The sequence below is a fragment of the Ranitomeya imitator genome, chromosome 2 (genome assembly GCF_032444005.1).
Source record: "Ranitomeya imitator isolate aRanImi1 chromosome 2, aRanImi1.pri, whole genome shotgun sequence".
Classification (NCBI taxonomy): Eukaryota; Metazoa; Chordata; class Amphibia; order Anura; family Dendrobatidae; genus Ranitomeya; species Ranitomeya imitator.
Genome location: NC_091283.1, coordinates 512523680 through 512548621, shown reverse-complemented (window position 1 = coordinate 512548621; position 24942 = coordinate 512523680). Strand labels below are relative to the sequence as shown.

The following is a 24942-nucleotide window of genomic DNA, read 5'->3' as shown; positions in this document are numbered from 1 at the left end:
GGAGTAGCCTTATGGACCAATGAATGATAGTGTTAGAAAATGGGACTTACTAGGTGATTTATGATTGGAGCACTTGGAATATAAACTCATGCTCCTGCTGGTGTGATACCAACCCCCGGAAGAAGGTTGAACGCTGAAACATGCGTTGGGGCTGGCACCATCACCCACAGGAGGTAAACCTTATCTTGCACTATACTAAAGGTACCTTCACACTGAACAACTTTCCAACAAGAACGACAACGATCCGTGACGTTGCAGCGTCCTGGATAGCGATCTCGTTGTGTTTGACACGCTGCAGCGATCAGGATCCTGCTGTGACATCGCTGGTCGTTGCTGAAAGTCCGGAACTTTATTTGGTCATCAGGTTGGCGTGATTCGTCATGTTTGACAGCAAAAGCAACGATGCCTGCAATGTTTTTACATGGAGCTAACAACCAGCGAGAATGATGAGTGAGTCACTGGATCGCTCCTGCATCGTTCTGCTGTTGCCGGTGTTTGACGTCTCCTAGCGACCTAAACAGCAACGCTGCAGCGATCGGCTCGTTGTCTATATCGCTGCAGCGTCGCTTAATGTGACGGTACCTTAACTATCCAAACAGGACTGGTGATTAACAATGTATACACTGATTGTATCTTAGGGATGCCCTCTTGCAGCTTTGTAGTCTGTTCGAGGAACAATTACTGGGGTTTTTGTGACATGTGAAGCCTCTTATGGTTATAGATGTGGGTTGTGGTGCCTCTATTTGGGTTTCCCACTCTTTTAATCTTTGTATGATTTTTCTATGTGGTTTTTCTATGTAATTTTGTGTAACACAATAAAGATTTATATTTTTCTAAATATACAGTTCAGGTTCATATGCATCTATCGGAAAAATATTAATTTTAATGAACCTAGTGATGGGTCCAGTATCTAGTAGGGGCACATATACATCTTCTTATAGATAATTATATATTGTCAGAATGCTCCAAATAGTGACTTCAACATTTTTGTTAATTAATATTCTAACATCTGTAGATTTTCAACAATTAAAGAGCCATGAGATAAAGACTACTCAAGTGGAAAAAGCAAGAAGTAAAATTCAGAAAGCATGCACTGTAGGAATCTTGCATAAATAAATAGAATTGAACCCAATTGGTGGTACGTCTATTGGATTGGTGGATGTTTTGTAACCCTTTTTATTAAAGAATCCCTGCCTATTGATCTTTTGATTTCCTGTTCCCTCACTCCTAGCCATTCAATACCATCAAAGAGGCATCTGATTGGCTCCAAATTTATTTTGTGGCAGGATAATGATCCCAAACATATAGCCAAGGTCATTAGGAAAGATCTTCAGCGTAAAGAAGAATAAGCAGTCCTGGAAGTGATGACATGGCCCCCATAGAGACCTTATCTCAATATCATCAATTCTATCTTGGATTACATGAAGAGACAGAAGAATTTGCACTATTTTATATTCACAGAAGACGTGTGGTTAAGTTCTGCAAGATGTTTGGAACAACCTCCCTGTTGAGATCCTTCAAAAACTGTGTGCAAGTGTGCCTAAAGGAATTGATGCTGTTTTGAAGGCAAAAGGTGCTCACAATAACAAAGCTGCTCCTTTGTTATTTTAGCTGTGTGCTTACGGTCATTGTCTTGTTGGAAGCTGAACTTTCCGTCAAGTCTGAGGTCCAGACCACTCTGGAAGAGATTTTCATCCAGGATATCTCTGTACTTGGCCGCATTCATGTTTCCTTCAATGACAACCATGACAACCATTCGTCCTGTTCCTGCAGCTGAAAAACACCCCCATAGCATGATGCTGCCACCACCATGTTTCACTGTTTGGATTGTATTGGGCAGGTGATGAGCAGTGCCTGGTTTTCTCCACACATACCACTTAGAATTATCACCAAAAAGGTCTATCTTCATCTCATCAGACCAGAAAATCTTATTTCTCATTACTCTGGGAGTCCTTCATGTGTTTTTTTTTTAGCAAACTCTATGTGGGCTTTCATATGTCTTGCACTGAGGAGAGGCTTCTGTCTGGCCACTCTGCCATAAAGGCCTGACTTTTGGACAGCTGCAGGGATAGTTGACTTTGTGGAACTTTCTCCCATCTCACTACTGCATCTTTGGAGCTCAGCCACAGTGATCTTGGGGTTCTTCTTTACCTCTCTCACCAAGGCTCTTCTCCCACGATTGCTCAGATTGGCTGGACGGCCAGGTCTAGAAAGACTTCTGGTGGTCCCAATCTTCTTCCATTTAAGGATTATGGAAGCCACTGTGCGCTTAGGAATCTTTAGTACTTCTGAAACTTTGTTGTAACCTTGGCCAGATCTGTGCTTTGCCACAATTCTGTCTCTGAGCTCCTTGGCCAGTTCCTGCGACCTCAAGATTCTCATTTGGTCTGACATGCACTGTGAGCTGTGAGGTCTTATATAGACAGGTGTGTGCCTTTCCAAATCAAGTCCTATCAGTTTAATTAAACACAGCTAGACTCCAATGAAGGAGTAGAACCATCTCAAGGAGGATCACAAGGAAATGGACAGCATGTGACTTAAATGAGTGTCTGAATACTTATGACCATGTGATATTTCAGTTTTTTTTTTAACAAAACGTGCCGACGCCCGTTGTGAAAATAATGCCCGACATGGGCAGCGGAAGCAGTCTTACGACGCTTCCACTGCCCCATTGTAAGGTCCGAGGAGGAGGGGGCGGAGTTCGGCCGCGCATGCGCAGTCGAAAATGTCGGACACGACGCGCAAAAAAAGTTACATGTAACGTTTTTTGTGCCGACGGTGTGGCAAAACACGACGCAACCGTCGCACGACGGTTGCGACGTGTGGCCATACGTCGCAATGCGTCGCTAATGTTAGTCTATGGGGATAAAACGCATCCTGCGGGCAACTTTGCAGGATGCGTTTTTTCTCCTAAACGACGCATTGCGACGTGCAGCGAACAACGCTAGTGTGAAAGTAGCCTAAGCCAAAAGCAACAACGCAAAACCGCATATTAATGTGTTAAAACTGTGTAGGTTTTTCTTTACATGAATTATGTGCCTAAACAAAATATGTCAGTAGGTTTTACTATGTAATTTGAGATCAGCATAATGCAGGGACCGTTTCCAGCGATGTGTCACTCACTGGGCTGCTTGGTTTAGTTTTGATAGAATCCATGTGTTCTCTGCTGTAGGTGTAGCAGTGGACAGAATGCTGTATAATGCTGTATATCCCCACCCTCACCTCTGATTGGCTGCTTCCTGTGTTCACTTTGAATTGTCAACAAGCTGCCAATCAGTGGTGGGGGCGTGGTTACACAGATTATCCTGACTGGCCCACATGTCAGACATAGTCCTGCAGTAATAATCTCCTGCTGATAAAACATTGATTGTATTCAAACTACAACACACAGCCTAGCAAGTGACACATCAGGCTCTATTTCCCTATATTATGCTGCTCACAGATTAAATAGCAAAAACCTGCTGACAGATTCCCTTTACCAGCCGCACAAGTTTAACACAGGGACAGGAGGAGGATCACCCATCATCTCTCTCCTGTCCATGCAGCCTGTCAGTGTTGCCCCCCTCTATTATTTGGTGGGGCTCATAGCAATCATACATTTATCACCTACTGTGAATAGATGATACACGTTTTTCATGCGTTAATCACTTTAAACCATGAAGAAGCTTTCAGCAGCCACATTAATATACAATGGGTTCTTCGGGGTACGTGTGCTTTCTGTAGTTTCGATGAGAAGAACAGCAGTGTACTGTATGTAAAATTATTTTTCTCGCCAAATGTAAGAGGAAGGCCACAGTTGCAGATGTGAACAGAACCTTGGGAAGGGAATTCTTCATAATTTCTCTTCTTATTACTCTACAATAAGAATACATTTATGAAAATGTAACCAATATAACCTATATATTTTACGTCTATTAACTTTATAGTGATATAAATAACTGGATCATACACTAAAGGCTGAAGCGAGTCACTAGAGCAAGGAAAACGCTTCTTTTGTTGCTGAAGGTCACAGAGACCTTGAGGATTTTCATTCACCACTGAAATGAAATATGTCACCAGGAAAAATACCAGTAAGTTATATCTGCTGAGTGTAACAAAAAATAAGTGATGCAACTAATTACAAGACTGATGCCAAATAAACTCACTTGTGAAATGTACCCTATTAATTATCACATGGCTGCCGCTCTGTGTAGCTTAATTTCCCTGCATACATGATAGTGTTATATAGATATATGGATTTGCTGTACTTGCTGAAGGCCCCATTCACATTAGATTAAAGCACATCTGTGATTAGATTTTACAACACAGACTGAATACATGAGTAAATAAATGACTTAGACCTTGTGTGGCTGGTGGACTTACTTTGAAAGCCAGTGTCTTCATGGTTATATAATCCTTAATAATTGTAAAAACTCAGTCTCTGCTCTCAGTCTCTGGTATGATGTTCAAGCTCCTCAGTGTTCCTCCTCCCGGCTACTGAATCTCTGCCTACCTAGCCTTATGTAGAGCTCCTCTGTCTTCCTCCACCTTACTGCTGAATCTCTGCCTACCCAGCCTACTGTAGAGCTCCTCTGTCTCCCTCCATTTTACTGCTGAATCTCTGCCTTCCCAGCCTACTGTAGAGCTACTCTGTCTCCCTCCACCTTACTGCTGAATCTCTGCCTTCCCAGCCTACTGTAGAGCTACTCTGTCTCCCTCCACCTTACTGCTGAATCTCTGCCTTCCCAGCCTACTGTAGAGCTACTCTGTCTCCCTCCACCTTACTGCTGAATCTTTGCCTTCCCAGCCTACTGTAGAGCTACTCTGTCTCCCTCCATTTTACTGCTGAATCTCTGCCTTCCCAGCCTACTGTAGAGCTACTCTGTCTCCCTCCACCTTACTGCTGAATCTTTGCCTTCCCAGCCTACTGTAGAGCTACTCTGTCTCCCTCCACCTTACTGCTGAATCTTTGCCTTCCCAGCCTACTGTAGAGCTACTCTGTCTCCCTCCACCTTACTGCTGAATCTCTGCCTTCCCAGCCTACTGTAGAGCTACTCTGTCTCCCTCCACCTTACTGCTGAATCTTTGCCTTCCCAGCCTACTGTAGAGCTACTCTGTCTCCCTCTATCTTACTGCTGAATCTCTGCCTTCCCAGCCTACTGTAGAGCTACTCTGTCTCCCTCCACCTTACTGCTGAATCTCTGCCTTCCCAGCCTACTGTAGAGCTACTCTGTCTCCCTCCACCTTACTGCTGAATCTCTGCCTTCCCAGCCTACTGTAGAGCTACTCTGTCTCCCTCCACCTTACTGCTGAATCTTTGCCTTCCCAGCCTGCTGTAGAGCTACTCTGTCTCCCTCCATTTTACTGCTGAATCTCTGCCTTCCCAGCCTACTGTAGAGCTACTCTGTCTCCCTCCACCTTACTGCTGAATCTTTGCCTTCCCAGCCTACTGTAGAGCTACTCTGTCTCCCTCCACCTTACTGCTGAATCTTTGCCTTCCCAGCCTACTGTAGAGCTACTCTGTCTCCCTCCACCTTACTGCTGAATCTCTGCCTTCCCAGCCTACTGTAGAGCTACTCTGTCTCCCTCCACCTTACTGCTGAATCTTTGCCTTCCCAGCCTACTGTAGAGCTACTCTGTCTCCCTCCACCTTACTGCTGAATCTCTGCCTTCCCAGCCTACTGTAGAGCTACTCTGTCTCCCTCCACCTTACTGCTGAATCTTTGCCTTCCCAGCCTACTGTAGAGCTACTCTGTCTCCCTCTATCTTACTGCTGAATCTCTGCCCATCTTGTCTAATGGAGAGCTTTTCAGTGTTCCTGCTTCCTGATGCAGAATCTCTGCCCACCTAGTGTGATGTAGTGCTCCTGTCTTCCTTCTCCTTACTGCTGAATCTCTGTCCATCTTGTCTGATTGAGAGCTTCTCAGTGTTCCTCCTCTCTGCTCACCTTGCCTGATGGAGACCACCTTAACCCCTTACCGAGATCGGACGTACTATACCGTCCGATGCCGGCTCCCCTGCTTTGATGCAGGGCTCCGCGGTGAGCCCGCATCAAAGCCGGGACATGTCAGCTGTTTTGAACAGCTGACATGTGCCCGTAATAGGCGCGGGCAGAATCGCGATCTGCCCGCACCTATTAACTAGTTAAATGCCGCTGTCAAACGCAGACAGCGGCATTTAACTACCGCTTCCGGCCGGGCTTGTATATTGTAACCATAGAGGTCCCAGAGACCTCTATGGTTACTGATCGCCGGTGGCTGTGAGCGCCACCCTGTGGTCGGCGCTCACAGCACACCTCCATTTCTGCTACATAGCAGCGATCAGCAGATCGCTGCTATGTAGCAGAGGTGATCGAGTTGTGCCTGCTTCTAGCCTCCCATGGAGGCTATTGAAGCATGGCAAAAGTTAAAAAAAAAAGTTTAAAAAAATGTGAAAAAAATAAAAAAAACATAAAAGTTTAAATCACCCCCCTTTTGCCCCAATCAAAATAAACCAATTAAAAAAATATCAAATCTACGCATATTTGGTATCGCCGCGCTCAGAATCGCCCGATCTATCAATTAAAAATAAAGTATTAACCTGATCGCTAAACAGCGTAGCGGGAAAAAAATTCGAAACGCCAGAATTACGTTTTTTTGGTCGCCGCGACATTGCATTAAAATGCAATAACGGGCGATCAAAAGAACGTATCTGCACCAAAATGCTATCATTAAAAACGTCATCTCGGCACGCAAAAAATAAGCCCTCAACCGACCCAAGATCACGAAAAATGGAGACGCTATGAGTATCAGAAAATGGCGCAATTTTTTTTTTTTAGCAAAGTTTGGAATTTTTTTTCACCACTTAGATAAAAAATAACCTAGTCATGTTAGGTGTCTATGAACTCGTACTGACCTGGAGAATCATAATGGCAGGTCATTTTTAGCATTTGGTGAACCTAGCAAAAAAGCCAAACAAAAAACCAATGTGGGATTGCACTTTTTTTGCAATTTCAACGCACTTGGAATTTTTTTCCCGTTTTCTAGTACACGACATGCTAAAACCAATGATGTCATTCAAAAGTACAACTCGTCCCGCAAAAATAAGCCCTCACATGGCCAAATTGACGGAAAAATAAAAAAGTTATGGCTCTGGGAAGGAGGGGAGCGAAAAACGAACACGGAAAAACGAAAAAATCCCCCGGTCATGAAGGGGTTAATATTCAATAAATTTCAACTTTTTTGCCTGTGAGATAAGCTGCACCCAAAGGTATCTCTCTTATGTTGATGATATCTCACCAGAGACATTTATCATATGTCTGGTAGATGCTGCTCCCACTTCATCTGTATTCGGAACTCCCATAGCAATAGCATAGAATTGAGAATTACGGCACATGCATGACCATTCCTCTACTTGCTGCTGGTTGAGCGCCAATCACATTGGGGAATTGGTAGATTTCTGCTCTGGAGACACATGCATGTCACAGAGGAGGGACCCGAATCTATCAGACAGTTATGGCATAGTCCATTGATATGTCATACAGTGGGGAAAAACGTATTTAGGAAGCCATCAATTGTGCAAGTTCTCCCACTTAAAAAGATGAGAGAGGTCTGTAATTGACATCATAGGTAGACCACAACTATGAGAGTCAAAATGAGAAAACAAATCCAGAAAATCACCTTGTCTGATTTGGCAAGATTTATTTTGCAAATTATGGTGGAAAATAAGTATTTGGTCATTAACAAAAGTTCATCTCAATATTTTGTTATATATCCTTTGTAGGCAATGACAGAGGTCAAACGTTTTCTGTAAGTCTTCACAAGGTTGGCACACACTGTTGTTGGTATGTTGGCCCATTCCTCCATGCAGATCTCCTGTAGAGCAGTGATGTTTTGGGCCTGTCATTGGGCAACACGGACTTTCAAATCCCTCTAAAGGTTTTCTTCATTGCCCTGGCGGTGTGCTTGGGATCATTATCATGCTGAAAGACCCAGCCACGTTTCATCTTCAATGCCCTTGGTGATGGAAGGAGGTTTGCACTTAAAATCTCACAGTACATGACCTCATTCATTCTTTCATGTACACGGATCAGTCGTCCTGGCCCCTTTGCAGAGAAACAGCCCCAAAGCATGATGTTGCCATGCTTCACAGTAGGTAAGGTGTTTGGATGCAACTCAGCATTCTGTCTCCTCCAAACAAAGCGAGTTTTATTTCTTCCAAACAGTTGTACTTTGGTTTCATCAGACCATATTACATTCTCCCAATACTCTTCTGGATAATCCATATGCTCTCTAGCAAACTTCAGATGGGCCCAGACATGTATCGGCTTAATTATATAAATAGGAGAAAAACTGGAGTAACCAATAAATAAGTAAGAAAGTACAAAATTTATTTAAAAAAAATCAAAGAAAAACACATATAATAAAATTGTCAATCAGGACAAGGACACGGAAGTACATACAGTAGTGCGGTGCACATGGGAGTTCAGAGGTAATACATCTATCTGATTTACATTTGAATGCTTGTCCATGTGCTAGGTAAGTAGAGCCAAAAATAATGCACAATAAATAAAGCCCAAGTATTGTATAACAATGCGGGGATCCACAGCAGCAGCGGGAGCTCTATAGCAAGGTTTAAAGCCAAAAGTAAGGCAAAAAAAAAAGGTCAGGGTAAATCAGCATAGATCAAGCCCAGCTGGAGATCCGCAGAGTAAAAGGACTGTATCATAAATTAAGGGCAAAACTTACCAGGCCCAGTGCACAACACTACTCAGATGGTAATGAGCCCCAAATGATGGCGGGTGACCCCTTGCCACTAAAGGGTTAAGATATTGCAGTACTCTCAACTAAATATATCATACTTGATATTTTGCATGCCAGTTATATAATGTTAGTAATATGTAAATTTTGTTTATTAAGCTCATGATAATGAAGAAGCTGGCACGTTTTCCAACCTTATCTTTTCTTTTAAATCTGTTGTATCTTAGGCCTTTGCGGCACTGAATGTTTGATACCAGAATACTTGGGAGAGTGATTCATTATCATTACATCTGTCAGGTTCCAATCAGAGCCAAACTCCTACAACCCAAATCAATCAGATTGTGTGAGACTCTTTGTTAAAATGTCTTAAGCCCAAAACAGATTTTCTCAATGTGTAGTAGCATTCTGGCGGGCTTTGAGTTAAACAACGGCTGTATATGTATAGACGTGATATATGTACAGTGGAATGTATAAGTTTGGACACCTCCAGTCAAAATTACTGTTATTGTGAACAGTTAAGCAAGTTTAAGATGAAATGATCCCTAACCAACCTCTGCACTCTGCAAATGACTTTCGATTCGACCTCTGCAGTAAACCGTACCTCCCACTCCCGACTCCAAGACTTCTCCCGTGTTGCGCCAATCCTCTGGAATGCTCTGCCCCAAGATATTAGGACCATTCACAATTTGCATAGTTTTAGGTGCTCCCTCAAAACATATTTGTTCAGAGCGGCCTATCACGTTCCCTAATCAGTCATTTTATATTTGTGTGTAGCCCATTCACTACTTCCATCTATCCCCCACTCCCTGAAGATGGCTAGACCATCATTGTGAATACATCATTGTAAATACACACCTGTACTTTGTATTTCCCCCACCTCGTGGTAGATTGTAAGCTCACACAAGCATGGTCGTCTTATTGTGCTTTAATTATTGTATTGTTAACGTTGTTACTTATGACTGTTGTGTTTGAAACTGTTAAACTGTAAAGCACTGCGGAATATGTTGGCGCTATATAAAGATTAATATTTTTATTATGTTCTGCTGCAGTATGTCACAGTACATGTTGGCATTCATGGTTCCCTCAAGGAACTCTAGCTCCCCAAAGTCGGCAGCCCTCATGCAGCCTCAAACCATTACACTGCCTCTGCCAGGCTTGACTGTTGGGAAGGCACACATGTCTTTATACTCTCATCTGGTTGCCGACACATGCTTGTGTCAGTATTCCGGGTTTTCCAAGTCACCTTGTGAATGATCTTGCCCTATGGTAAGATGGAGTTTGCTGTTTTTGTCTGCCCTACTTCCTGTTCGTTTGTTTAAAACCCAGCTCAGGTGTCAGCCTCCTTGCTGGAGTATTCTGCTTCCGTTTCCCCTTCAGCTCAGCTGCTTGTTCTACTGTGCTTTTACCCGTGGCTCTGGACATTCTCTGCTTATGTAAGCTACACTCTCAGTTATCTTTAGTCTGTTGATTTTGGAACTTAACCCTTGGTTCACTCCTCCTGGTAAGAACTCTTACTGTTTTTGAACTGTGTTTTGGAACTATGTTGCTGGACTGTGTTTTTGCTACTTAATCCTTCATTTACTCCCCCCGGTGGTAGCTACTGGAATCTACACCAGTATAATACTTTAATGTGAACTTGTTCTGGACTAACCCGTGTTTATACCACAACTGAGATCAACTTGAGAACTTGTTTCTGGACTTACCCGTGTTCATGCCACACCTGGGATTAACCTGAGGACTTGTTCTGGACTTCCCTGTGTTTACTACATACCTGGATTTGACTCTTTCTGCACCGACAGTGTTTTGGATCTGCACCACATCACCTGTCACACTCACCTTGCCGAGGACTCTACCCTAAGAACTCTGCCAATTTGCTGTATATGGTTAAGGGACTTGTTTCATTGAAGGTTATCTGTATATTGTTTTGGGTGTTATTGCTGTGGTACAAATACACTACTTGCACTAAAGAAATCCATCTCTGTCTGTTCATTGTTCATTGTAACAATATATGGGGCCATTATCCTGTAGGAACAATATATAAGGCCATTATATACTGTATTGAGCAATATATGGGGTCCATTATACTGTATGGAGCGTTACATAGAGCCAATTATACTGTATGGAGCATTATATGGGGCCCATTATAATGTATGGAGCATTATATGGGTACATTATACTGCATGGAGCAATACAGGTCCTTCTCAAAAAATTAGCATATAGTGTTAAATTTCATTATTTACCATAATGTAATGATTACAATTAAACTTTCATATATTATAGATTCATTATCCACCAACTGAAATTTGTCAGGTCTTTTATTGTTTTAATACTGATGATTTTGGCATACAACTCCTGATAACCCAAAAAACCTGTCTCAATAAATTAGCATATTTCACCCATCCAATCAAATAAAAGTGTTTTTTAATAACAAACAAAAAAACCAACAAATAATAATGTTCAGTTATGCACTCAATACTTGGTCGGGAATCCTTTGGCAGAAATGACTGCTTCAATGCGGCGTGGCATGGAGGCAATCAGCCTGTGACACTGCTGAGATGTTATGGAGGCCCAGGATGCTTCAATAGCAGCCTTAAGCTCATCCAGAGTGTTGGGTCTTGCGTCTCTCAACTTTCTCTTCACAATATCCCACAGATTCTCTATGGGGTTCAGGTCAGGAGAGTTGGCAGGCCAATTGAGCACAGTAATACCATGGTCAGTAAACCATTTACCAGTGGTTTTGGCACTGTGAGCAGGTGCCAGGTCGTGCTGAAAAATGAAATCTTCATCTCCATAAAGCATTTCAGCCGATGGAAGCATGAAGTGCTCCAAAATCTCCTGATAGCTAGCTGCATTGACCCTGCCCTTGATGAAACACAGTGGACCAACACCAGCAGCTGACATGGCACCCCACACCATCACTGACTGTGGGTACTTGACACTGGACTTCAGGCATTTTGGCATTTCCTTCTCCCCAGTCTTCCCCCAGACTCTGGCACCTTGATTTCCGAATGACATGCAAAATTTGCTTTCATCAGAAAAAAGTACTTGGGACCACTTAGCAACAGTCCAGTGCTGCTTCTCTGTAGCTCAAAAGTGGCTTTACCTGGGGAATGCGGCACCTGTAGCCCATTTCCTGCACACGCCTGTGCACGGTGGCTCTGGATGTTTCCACACCAGACTCAGTCCACTGCTTCCTCAGGTTCCCCAAGGTCTGGAATCAGTCCTTCTCCACAATCTTCCTCAGGGTCCGGTCTCCTCTTCTCGTTGTACAGCGTTTTCTGCCACATTGTTTCCTTCCAACAGACTTACCATTGAGGTGCCTTGATACAGCACTCTGGGAACAGCCTATTTGTTGAGAAATTTCTTTCTGGGTCTTACCCTCTTGCTTGAGGGTGTCAATGATGGCCTTCTTGACATCTGTCAGGTCGCTAGTCTTACCCATGATGGGGGTTTTGAGTAATGAACCAGGCAGGGAGTTTATAAAAGCCTCAGGTATCTTTTGCATGTGTTTAGAGTTAATTAGTTGATTCAGAAGATTAGGGTAATAGGTCGTTTAGAGAACCTTTTCTTGATATGCTAATTTATTGAGACAGGTTTTTTGGGTTATCAGGAGTTGTATGCCAAAATCATCAGTATTAAAACAATAAAAGACCTGACAAATTTCAATTGGTGGATAATGAATCTATAATATATGAAAGTTTAATTGTAATCATTACATTATGGTAAATAATGAAATTTAACACTATATGCTAATTTTTTGAGAAGGACCTGTATATAGGGTCCATTATATTTTAGGAACACTATATGTGGCAATTATATACTGTATAGAGCAATATATGGAGTCCATTATACTGTATGGAGCTTTATATGGAGCCCATTATACTGCATAGAGCAATATATGAGGCCATTATACTGTAGAAAAAACGTATGGGACCATTATATACTGTATGGAGCAATTTATGGGGCCATTATACTGAAGGAACAATATATTGGATTATTATATACTGTTTGGAGCAATATATGGGGTTCCTTATACTGTATGGAACTTTATATGGGGCTCATTTTACTGTATTGAGCAATATATGGGGCCATTATATACTGAATGGAGCAATATACAGTATGTGGTCCATTATATGGCATGAAGTATTATATTGGGTCCATTAAACTGTATGGAACAGCATAAGGGGCCCATTATACTGTATGGAGCAATACATGGGCCCCATAATACTTAATAGAGCAATATATTGGGCCCATGGTACTGTATGGAGCAATATATGGGGCATATTATACTGTATGGAGCGCAATGTGGTGCTCATTATACTGTATGGAACATTATATGGGTTCTGATTATACTGGATTATATATGGAGGACTATGTGCTGCCCACAATATTCTATGGAATAATATGTGGTGCTCATAATACTGTATGGAGGACTATGTGGTGCCCTTAATACTGTATGGAGGACTATGTGGTGCCCATAATACTGTATTGAGGACTGTGTGATGCCCTTAATACTGTATGGAGGACTATGTGATGCCTATAATATTGTGTGGAGGACTATTCCTTCTTGTCTAACATGAAAACTTTGCAATCACTCTATGTGACAGGAGAGTTTTGACACCCCCCCCCCCCCTTCAAGGCACATGCTGCGCGCTGCGAGGATTCACCGGTTTCTGAGTTATTGTAGAATTTACAATAGATGTCACTCATGTAATGTAAGAAGTGAAATCCTTGGCATTGTACTATACCTATATTTCTCTGCCATGCCCGTTTATCATGAATCGTGGTATGTGTTCAAGGGGCCCACTGAGACTCTTTCGCCTGGGGCCCACAAAAAACCTGGAGCCGGCCCTGTCCTTGTGCATTATAATTAGAAGAGGCTTCCTTCTGGGACGACAGCCATGCAGACGTATTTGATGCAGTGTGCGGTATATGGTCAGTGCACTATCATGCTCTCATCCCTTTAAATTCTGCAGCAATGCTGGCACCATTTGTATGTCTATTTTGAAAACACAACCTCTGAATATGATGCTGAGCATGTGCACTCAATTTCTTTGGTCAACCATTGCGAGGCCAGTTCAGAGTGGAACCTGTCTCGGTAAACTGGTGTTTGGTCGTGGCCACCATGCTGCAGCTCCGTTTCAAGGTGTCGGCAATCTTCTTAAAGCCTAGGCCATCTTTATAGAGCAACAATTCTTTTTTTCAGATCCTCAGTGTTCTTTGCTGGGAGGTGCCGTGTTGAACTTCCAGTGACCAGAATGAGAGTATAAAAGCGATAACACCACATTTAGCACACCTGCTCCCCATTCACACCTGAGACATTGTAACACTAAAAAATCACATGACACCAGGGAGGGAAAATGGCTAATTGGGCACACTTTGGCCATTTTCACTTGTGGGGTGTACTCACTTTTGTTGCAAGCAGCATAGACAGTATTGACTGCGTGTTGAGTTATTTAGAGGGCACACCAAATTTACTCCGTTATACTTTACATTGTATCAAAGTGTCATATCATCAGTGTTATCCCATGAAAAGGTATAATAAAGTATTTCCGAAAATGTGAGAGGGAGAGGTGTACTCACTTTTGCGATAAACTATATATACGTGGCATACTACAAGGCAAAATGCAGCAAAGTGTTTGCTCTCTGTGATGTAGATGATATTTAAAAATGCAGGGCTGCCTGCTAACATTATCAGCTAATTCGTTATTTGTCTGATTAGCAGTGACATACACATAATTAACGAGAAAAACTAAGAGAAGGACTGAAAGCCCTAGGAGGAAAATAAAAAAAACCTGAAAATGTTAACACATAAAGAGTAAAATAAACACATTTGGCTTAAGAACAGAACCTACAAATAAATGTAAAGCTTGCCCTACATTCTAAATTGCTAGTCAGTTAGTCATTGCTTTTAACAGCTATTACTAATGAACTCCCTGTACACAGTCATGCTCTGTACCATAGAGCATGCATTTGCTCTTGCTGTGTAAATGGAAATAAGCCACTGACAGACATCTCTTGTGGTACCGTAACTTCCATGAAAACAAAGGATTGGGCAAAAATTAATTACCAGTAGTACAATACCGTACCCCCATGTACAAGGCAACTCGCTATACTATAAATAATCGTGGAGAAAATCGAGTCTAAATAGCCAATAAAATCGAATAAAAATTTATTTATACAAAAAATAGCACCAATAAATGGCAAATTAACCAACAAAAAATAAAATGATACAATACATGGGTTTTTTAGAATCAGTATGTGATTAAATTCACAGGTGTGAAAAAATGAGGCCGAAAAAAGGTCAGGAGTCAGGACATATACATATGTGGGGTGCAGCTGCAAGGCATATAACGTGTCACCTTGGACTGCAGCATATCGTATACGTATAGCTAAATGTGCTCAAACTGACGGCCGTAAAATATGGTACAACGATCCCCACAGCTGCCCCCAACATCAGTGTAAAGACATATTTAGGTAAGACCAAGATAGTTACCTATAGCGATGATTAGTCCTGTCTTCACCTCGGCCACGTACCCCGACGCGCGTTTCACGTTCAAAATCCCGCTTTTTTCATTTTTCACACCTGTGGATTTAATCACCTACTGATTCTAAAAAAAAAAACATGTATTGTACCATTATATTTTTTGTTGGTTAATTTGTCATTTATTGGTGCTATTTTTTGTATAAATAAATTTTGATTCAATTTTATTGGTTGTTTATACTCGATTTTCTCTGTGATTATTTAAAGGATTGGGCATGTTGAAATTCAACATGTCTGATCCTTTTTTTCTGAAAAAGATTAATAAATATTCGATGGTTGACAGGGTGTGGTTATTTTAGAAAATAACTTCCCGAATACCTACTTTGAGCATTTCATTGTGCTGGTACCTTCTTAGGGGGCTGAGTGGGCAACATAGCTACCAGGATCCTGATAACTATTACCTCTACACCCCTTACAGCAATACCACTATCTGAGTTGATTATTATCTGAGTTAATTATTATTGGGAAAGTAACTACAGATAATAATTCCGATCACTGTTAAGTACAAGATTAAGAATTTTACATCAGATTATGAGGAAATCTCATATATAATATACACTGCTCAAAAAATACAGGGAACACTTAGGGTATGTTCCAATGGTGAGTAAACGCTGTGGGTTGGATGCTGCATACATCCGTAGTGGCCAGATGTTACAGCATAGTGCCCACTATGTGTGCATGGACACCTCCAGCTTCCCTGCAGAGATGCACATGTGGTGGGTATTTACAGATCGCAGCACGTCTCCACTGTGTAAATTAACCATTCACTATCGTTAGCTGCGGTAAAGCTGCATTATTTTTCTAGTCATATGCGTATTAAGTGCGGGAATGCAGCTTACTACGCATATGTATTAAATAAAGGTCTACCTTGTGACACAGCCAGAAGTTTACACACACTGCAGATCTCGCGATGAGCTGAGCTGATCGCGAGAACAGCCGTGCACGTGACCGCTGGGGACGGGGTTATCTCCGGTCACTAGCCAAGTTCTCACAATCAGCTGATCGAGAGAACTGCAGTGCACGTGACTGCCGGCTACAAGTTATCTCCAGTAATCATCTTCAAGCTCCGCTGTGTCTGGATGTCAGGCTGAATGGTGGCGTAATGCCACCATTCTGCCAAGGGCATCCAGATGTAGCAGAGCTGGATTCGTCATGGGACTGTATGTATATCTTCTAGGCGGACAGGTAAAGATATTGTTGCTTTTTTATTTTAATTCTCTTACAGGAGAACGAGGGCTTCGGTGGAATAGGCGGTGCAGTAAGTATGGTTTAATTAAGATTATTAAAGGAGTCTGTGTAATTATTTAAATTAAAGGACTTTATTCTGGCTGTGTCTTTATTTACCATACAACTATAGGATTAGTAATGGATAGCTGTCTTACAGACGCCTCTCCATTACTAAGCCGAGGGCTTGATGTCACCTAACAGTATAAAGGTGACAACCCCATAAATATTAACCCCACTTGCCACCTCTACAGGGCAAGTGGGAAGAGCCGGGTAAAGTGCCACAATTGGAGCATCTTTGGATGTGCCAATTGTGGGGCGGCTACGGGCTGCTATTTTTAGGCTGGTGAGGGTCTCGCCAGCTTGAGAATACCAAGCCACAGCTGTCAGCTTTTTCCTTAGCTGGTTAACAAAAATAGGGGGACCCCCACTCTATTGTTTTTTGGAGGGGATCCCACTATTTTTGCTAACCATCCAAGGTAAGCAGACTGCTACGGCCTGTTAATATCAGGATGGTAAGGTTAATGGATACTGGATCCTTACCAGCCTGAAATACCAGTCCCAGTAGTCTGCTTTACTCTGGCTGGTTAACATATATAGGGGACCCCCACTATTTTTTAAAAATTATTATTTATTTATTATAAAGGAGAGAACCTCTCTCTGTGCATTCCTCCACTTCCTGTGTCATGTACTTGCAATTGTGTCACAAGATTTACCATTATTTAAATTAGTACACATGCATACTAAACTGCGATCCCGCACTTAATACGCATGTGACTAGGAATTAGTTAAACACACTAGTTATATTGAGGTATAATATAAAATATTAGTAAATATAAAGTATAAAACCATATATTATAAAATCAAGATACCCAGATGCACCAATGTGTCAAAGGCGTAGTATAACACTACTAAGAACTGAAAAGAAGGGGATCGTGCTCATAACATGATAAAGGTCAGAAAAACCAATCACAACAGAGAATACGAATAAATTAATTTTTTATTATTATCCCTCTATATAGTCAGTCCTTACGGGTATAAATATATATACAATACATACGATGGTAGCCAAATAGGTATGGGCACTTATATAATTGCTACATACATGTATATGCAATGACATTTTGTTTTTAATATTGGATTTTTATATATTAATCTATACCATGCAATAAATAATAAAAAATTAATTTATTCGTATGTGACTAGGAAGTGTATGAGTAATTTACGCATCGGAGACTGAGCGTCTCCGTTACATAAATTGACATGCTGCAGTCTAGAAAGACTCGCCACATGTCCAGCTCTGCGGGTGAGCCGTGGCATTGGTGCACACATAGCGGCATGGGATTTCTTGAAATCCCATCCACTATGCTGTAACAGCTGGACACTGCAGGTTGGATGCTGCAGATGTACGCAGTGTCCAACCCGCAGCATTTACTGACCGTAGGAACATACCCCCAATATATCTGCAAACAGGAAATCACTTTTTTGGTTCCTTCCCAGAAGCCAACTTTCAATTAGCTTTACTTCAAGTGACAAAAAATGCATGCAATAAAAAACGCAGGTGACCTGCCAGTGACCTCAGATGCAGATTTGGTGCAGATTTCACCTGCATCAAATCCTGAGCCATTCCTGATCATGTGCACATACCCTTGGGGTGCGTGTCCACTGTCCGGATTGCCGGCGCTTTGGATGGAGTAGAAAACTTGCTCCGACCAAAGCGCCTCCCCCTTCTGTACGCGTGGTGATTCCGGATGTGTTCATTGCACACATTCAGCATCGCCGCAACATATACATAGGAACCTGTTATTTACTTTGCGGCGACGGAGCATCGCCGCAAGGTAAACAGACATGCTGCAGTCTAAAAAGACGCACCGCATGTCCGTAAACGCAGGGCCGCTCGATGCGTGTTCGCACGCATAGTGGAGATGGGATTTCAGAAAATCCCCTCCACTATGCTGTAACATCTGGACGCTGTGGGATGAATGCTGCGGTTGTACGCAGCGTTCAATCCGCAGCTATTCCGGATGTAATCCGGCCTGTGGACACATACCCTAAAAGAACACAATGTGACTCCAAGTCAATCACACTTCTGTTAAATCGACCTGTCCAGTTATGAAACAATTGTTAATTTCTCCTGCTGTTGTGCAAATGGAACAGACAACAGGTAGAAATTATGTGCAATTAGCAAGACAAGCCCTATAAAGGAGTATTTCTGAAGGTAGTGACCAGAGACCATTCCACTATGTAATGAATAAAGATTTGCAACAGGAATATTTCATTCAGTGATATCTTGAATGTGGTATTTTAGTGTTCCCTTTATTTTTTTGAGCAGTGTATATGTGTACTTACGTGCCTTGGCTGCTATCAGTGAAGTTATCTACTATATAATTGTCTAAGGGTCACTTCCATCTGTCTGTCTGTCACGGATATTCATTGGTCGCGGCCTCTGTCTGTCATGGAAATCCAAGTCGCTGATTGGTTGTGGCAAAACGCCCACGACCATTGCCACGGCCAATCAGCGACGGCACATGCCGGCGGCAAAATGGCCGCTCCTTCCTCCCCGCAGTCAGTGCCCGCTCCATACTCCCCTCCAGTCAGCCCTCACACAGGGTTAATGGCAGCGTTAATGGACCGCGTTATGCCACGGTGTAACGCACTCCATTAACGAAGCTATTAACCCTGTGTGACCAACTTTTTACTATTGATGCTGTGTATGCAGCATCAATAGTAAAAAGATCTAATGTTACAAATAATAATAATAAAAAAAAAGTTTATTCTCACCCTCCGACATGGTGTGCTGTCCTCGGCAGTGCAAGCGGCAGGTTCCGATGCCAAGGATGCTATGCAAGAAGGACCTTTCATGACGTCACGGTTATGCGCTCATACCAATCCTGAGAGCGGAAGCTGCCGCGTGCACCGCACACAGGCGCCAGGACTACAAGGGGCCTTCAGAAGGTGAGTATATGTTTATTTTTTATTTTAAGTCTTTTTTAACCACGCATATTGTGCCCACATTGCTATATACTATGTGGGCTGTGTTACATACTGCGTGAGCTGCGTTATATACTACATGGCTGCTATGTACTACGTGGGCAGTGTTATATACTATGTGGGCAATGTTATATCCTGCTTGGGCTGCGTTATATACTACATGGCTGCTATATACTACGTGGGCAGTGTTATATACTATGTGGGCAATGTTATATACTGCGTGGGCTGTGTTATATACTGTTTGGGCTGTGTTATATACGGCGTGGCCACTGTTATATACTGCGTGGCCTGTATTAACGCATCGGGTATTCAAGAATATGTCGTGGCCTGTGCTATATACTATGTGGCTGCTATATACATACATATTCTAGAATATCCGATGCGTTAGAATCGGGCCACCATCTAGTAGAAAATAAATTGAGATATTCTATACATTTTGTTTTCATTATTTCCTCATTTGCATATCATTAACATGTCTATGCATCCTGTGATTTCCATAACTCAATATCTTTTCCTTCTTGGTGTTTCAACTTTAATGTTGAGGAGTGTAGTAATAGAGTTCCTCCAATTATATACAGTATATGTGATTTCGCTGCCTATCAGATATATGCCTTATTTCACTAATGCTAGGACTAATGTATTAAAATATTAAATGCAAAAATTCACATAAATACTTTAGAAGCTTTTTTCCTACATGAACAACATACTGTAATACGGTAACATCTATGTGTCTACGACCAGCAGAACTCCAAGTAAGTGACAGATCAGTGCGGAAAGTGAATGGGTTAATCATCGCCGGAATATCTGACAGGCAGCGAAATCACACAGCTGAATTCAGGGCATTCTTATTCAAAGCTGCACCCATCCTTTCTCTGCCATGTCAGACCTGTCTATGATGAGAAGAGATCTGAGCAGCCATTTCAGAAAGATTTCAGTTTAGATGCATCTACCACTTGAGACACTCTTCAAACTGTGTGACAGAACCACCCCAATCATTTATTCACCACTTCAAAAGCCAGAAATCCTTCTGCACCACTGTCTCCTGGCTGTAGAAGTGGAGCGGGAATTAATTTATCAAAGCAAAGATGTCACTGTACCCAATGCGACCTTCACTATGGCACATACTTGGCAACAAAGACAACTGATTGCAAGATATTTAATTTGTCAAATATAACGCCCAATCCTCTAGATAGTGCTGCCATTACAGGGTAAATAGTCCCTCTGATAAGTCCCATTTTGCTAAATCATTACCGTTAGATGGAGCATCTGTCTCTCTTGGAATATGAGAAGAACATATAGCTACATCGAGTGCTTGACGTTGCTCTGATCATGACATTGAGGTTCTGCACACTGATTTTTTTTTTTTTACAACATTACATAAACATTTCTAATTTATTTATATTATGAGAATATTTAAAAGTGATGGAAAACTTTCTTACGATGATTTATGTAACATTTTGCATTTTTGTGATCTGCCATTGTCTCCTTGCAGCTGAGCAATGAACAGTAAGCAGATCCCCTCAGGTGTGTGCATTGATATAATCTGGCTTAGGCTAGGTTCACATTGCGTCAAGTAAATGGCGTTAAACGGATGCGTTAAACGCATGTACAGAAAAGGAGCAAAAATATGTGAAATTCGTCGTCACGGTAACGCTAGCGTTAACGCATGTGATCGCGTTTTTTCATTTTGATGTCCGTTTACGAAGTATCCGTTTGTCTGCGTTTGTCACTGTCAATAAAGTTGTTCTTTTTTTTTTTTCCCTTTTGTCATTGTCGGGTGTGGGCACAGACTCATTCTCCATTTTGAAAGCATTGAGTGAACTTCTGCTAGCAAGATGTTTGTGTCTGAGCTTGTCAGATTTCGCTTGATGCGGTTGCGACTTCGGCAGAGAAAGCGTAGTTCGCAAAGGAGATATTGGATCCACGAAGTGAATTTCTTGCGGAGTACATATGGTGCCTTTCACACCCTGTATGTGCAGCTTCGGGATCATCCCTTCAAATTCCAACGCTATCTACGGATGTCCATTGAGACCTTTGATGTTCTGCTCACACATGTGAAGGATGAGATACATCATCATCGCAGCACTTTTCGTGAAAGCATCAGTGCGGAGCAACGTTTAGTAGTGACTGTGAGGTAATTATACATTTTTTTTATCATTATATTGACAAAGACTAGATCTCGGTATCGTGTGGCCTAATGTTCATTTAGCAATTGTATATTCTATTGTAACTAGCCATTAGATGATCATTAAAATCCTAATTTTTTTTTGCTTTTTGTTTTTGAATGTCGACAGATATCTGGCTACCGGAGAAACTTTTGCGTCACTGCATTATCAGTTTAGACTTGGGAAGTCAACAATTTGTCAACTGGTTCGGGAAACTTGTGATGCCATTTGGAACAACTTGCAACCACTTGTGCTACCAACACCAACATCAGAAATGTGGCTAGCGATTTCCCAACAGTTTGAGGATGTGGCTAATTTCCCCAATTGTATTGGTGCTGTGGACGGAAAGCACATTCGGATTCAGAAACCTGCGCATAGTGGTTCCCTCTACTATAACTATAAGAAATACTTTTCTATAGTATTGATGGCGATTGCGGATGCCAGGTACCGTTTTGTTGCTGTGGATATTGGTGCTTATGGCCGGACTAACGATTCCAGAGTATTCAGAGACTCCAACATGGGCCGATGTTTGTACAGCCAACGTTTAAACATACCCTCATCACGACCTCTTCCGGGGACCGAAGGCCCAAGTTTGCCCTATGTTTTAGTTGGTGACGAGGCCTTCCAACTAGGACAAAATCTCCTCAAGCCCTACTCAAGCCGTAGTCTAGACTCCAGCAGGCGCATTTTTAATTATCGCTTGAGCCGGGCCAGACGTTATGTGGAGTGTGCCTTTGGGATTTTGACATTAAAATGGCGGATTTTACTAACCTGCATGCAACTGCAACCTGAAAATGTGGACCGTGTTGTGAAGGCGTGCATCTGTCTGCATAATTTTGTGGCGAGACATGAACCCCAGGTGGTAGACCCCGATGATTGCGAGTCGAACCTCAGTAGCATTGAATCGAATGCAGTTCGGTCAACAGCACAAATAATGAGGATTCGTGATCAATTTGCACATTATTTCACACATGAAGGCCATGTTCCATGGCAAGACAGATACGTGTGAAAATATTGTAAAGTCTTCCTGATGTCGTGTAAAAAGTTATGTTGTTTAACCTGATGTCGTGTAAAAAGTTACGTAGTGTAAAAAGTTACCTTATGTCGTGTAAAAAGTTGTTTAACCTGATGTCGTGTAAAAAGTTACCTTATGTCGTGTAAAAAGTTATGTTGTGTTAAAAGTTAAAGTCATACAAGAATCTTAAATTTGAAACAGTTTACTAAATGTTTATGGATTTTTCCAACAAACTGTTGGTACACAGGTTTAACATATGATATCCCATAGGGATGAAAAAAAAGGAAAATAGAAATTCACAACAAAAAAACATAACAAAAAAAAAAAAAAGAAAACTTGCAACGCGGTAATTGCACCTGGCTGGGGACAGTGAACGGTACTAAAGACTTTGGTACTGCACGGGAGTATTGTCTGCCCTATATGATGGACTGCTACATTGTCTATGAGGTTCCACGCTCGTTTCACCCCGGCCTCTATATTGAGGGTTGTAGGGCGGCATGTCCAGTCTTCTTGTTCCCGATGGAGCGGGTTCCTGGGGGCCCACAAATTCCTCTAGAAGCTCGTTCAGTCTTTGTCTAAACATAAGGTTTCTATGTGCCGGGATATTTTGTGCTACAGGCACATAGGACAAGAAAAGTAGCTTCCACTCATTAGCAGAGTATACAGACTTGCGTGCTTGCAGCTCGGTAATTTCTCGCCTCAGGTCTTTGAGCTCACTGCGACACATGTCCTCTACCCGTTGGAGTCCATCCACGATAATTGCATCAGCTTCATCTTTTTGTGATGCTCGCTTGCGTCCACGCTGTGATTGCAACCGGGCACTCACACCTGCAGCAACAGTGCTTCTATCCGCAGATCGTGGCTCGCTGATGCCAGACACATCTTCAGGTTGCGTTGGTTCCACTGGAGAAGGCTCCAGTTCCTCTGTCGGTCTAGGAGCAGCGGTACTGCATATCGTGCTGTAACCCAAAAAAAAAAAAGTAAATTAGTTTCCTTTAAACAATTTTGTCTCGCACACAGACCTATTTGTACTTACGAGCGCTGAGACAATGTTTTTTGAAGAAAGAGCAGTTGGTCGTAATGCACATACGGGGTCACCCGTTTACCACTGGATCCGCTTGGTGCATTCTGACTGTTCCGGTAGTCACGGACAAAGCGATCGCGGATGGACTTCCAACGGGTATGGACAGCATCGGCTTTAAATTTAAAAAAAATATATATATATATAAAAATAGTAGATAGATAGTTTTAAGATATAGGAAACATTTTTCATAGTTTGCTAGGATAGTTGACATATAAATAGTAGATAGATAGTTAAGAAATAGTTTAGAAATAGTGTATAGATAGATAGATATATAGTGTACAGATAGTTGATAATTGAGAGATAGACAACAAGTGGATAGGTTGATAGGATAGAATTTTTTATTATTTTTTTTTTGGTTAACATTTTCCGATGTTACGTCACCAATATTTACCAATTTTTTTCTTTGAGGTTGTCGACTTCTCCATGTATCGGGGATCTAAGTGACAGATTATTTGATCCCACAACTTCCGGTTCTTCACGATGTCATGGTGGGAGCTGTCGCTCTGGTCCCATATGGAGAGGTTGGCTTCCACAAGGTTGATCAGTGTCTCGTTGTGGATAGTCAATGGCTCTTCGTCAACGACAATCCTTTTTTTTTTGGCCGCTGACTTGGACTATGTAAACACAAAAAGTTATGTTGATAGTGTCAATTTCACTGGATGGCCATATTCATATATACAGAGATAGATAGATACATACATAGATATAGCAATAGATAGATACATAGATATAGATAGATAGATACATAGATATAGATAGATAGATAGATAGATAGATAGATAGATAGATATAGATAGATATATAGATACATAGATATAGATAGATAGATACATAGATATAGATAGATATAGAGATATAGATACATAGATATAGATAGATATAGATAGATAGATACATAGATATAGATAGATAGATAGATACATAGATAGATACATAAATATAGATGGATAGATATAGATAGATTGATAGATACATAAATATAGATAGATAGATATAGATAGATATATAGATACATAGATATTGATAGATAGATAAATAGATAGATACATAGATATAGATAGATAGATACATAGATATAGATAGACAAATAGATGGAGCGATAGATAGTTGATAGATAGTTTATAGGTATAGTAGATAGAAAGTGAATAGATAGATTGTTGATAAATATTGGATAGAATATTTCTAATTTTATATTTACCACT

The 24942-nt window shown here is 41.6% G+C and overlaps 2 protein-coding genes across 9 annotated transcripts in view; one reads left to right on the top strand and one right to left on the bottom strand.

The window, feature by feature from the left end:
- The window catches only part of SRCIN1 (SRC kinase signaling inhibitor 1), a 588753-nt gene that overhangs the window by 281277 nt on the left and 282534 nt on the right, over positions 1–24942 (bottom strand). The gene's annotated exons all lie outside the window — the stretch shown is intronic.
- Positions 21385–22899, top strand: LOC138664746 (uncharacterized). The gene is made up of 2 exons (XM_069751704.1): positions 21385–21610; positions 21771–22899. Exons 1-2 carry the CDS (start codon positions 21495–21497, stop codon positions 22648–22650), a joined length of 996 nt encoding a protein of 331 aa, XP_069607805.1. The 5' UTR covers positions 21385–21494; the 3' UTR covers positions 22651–22899.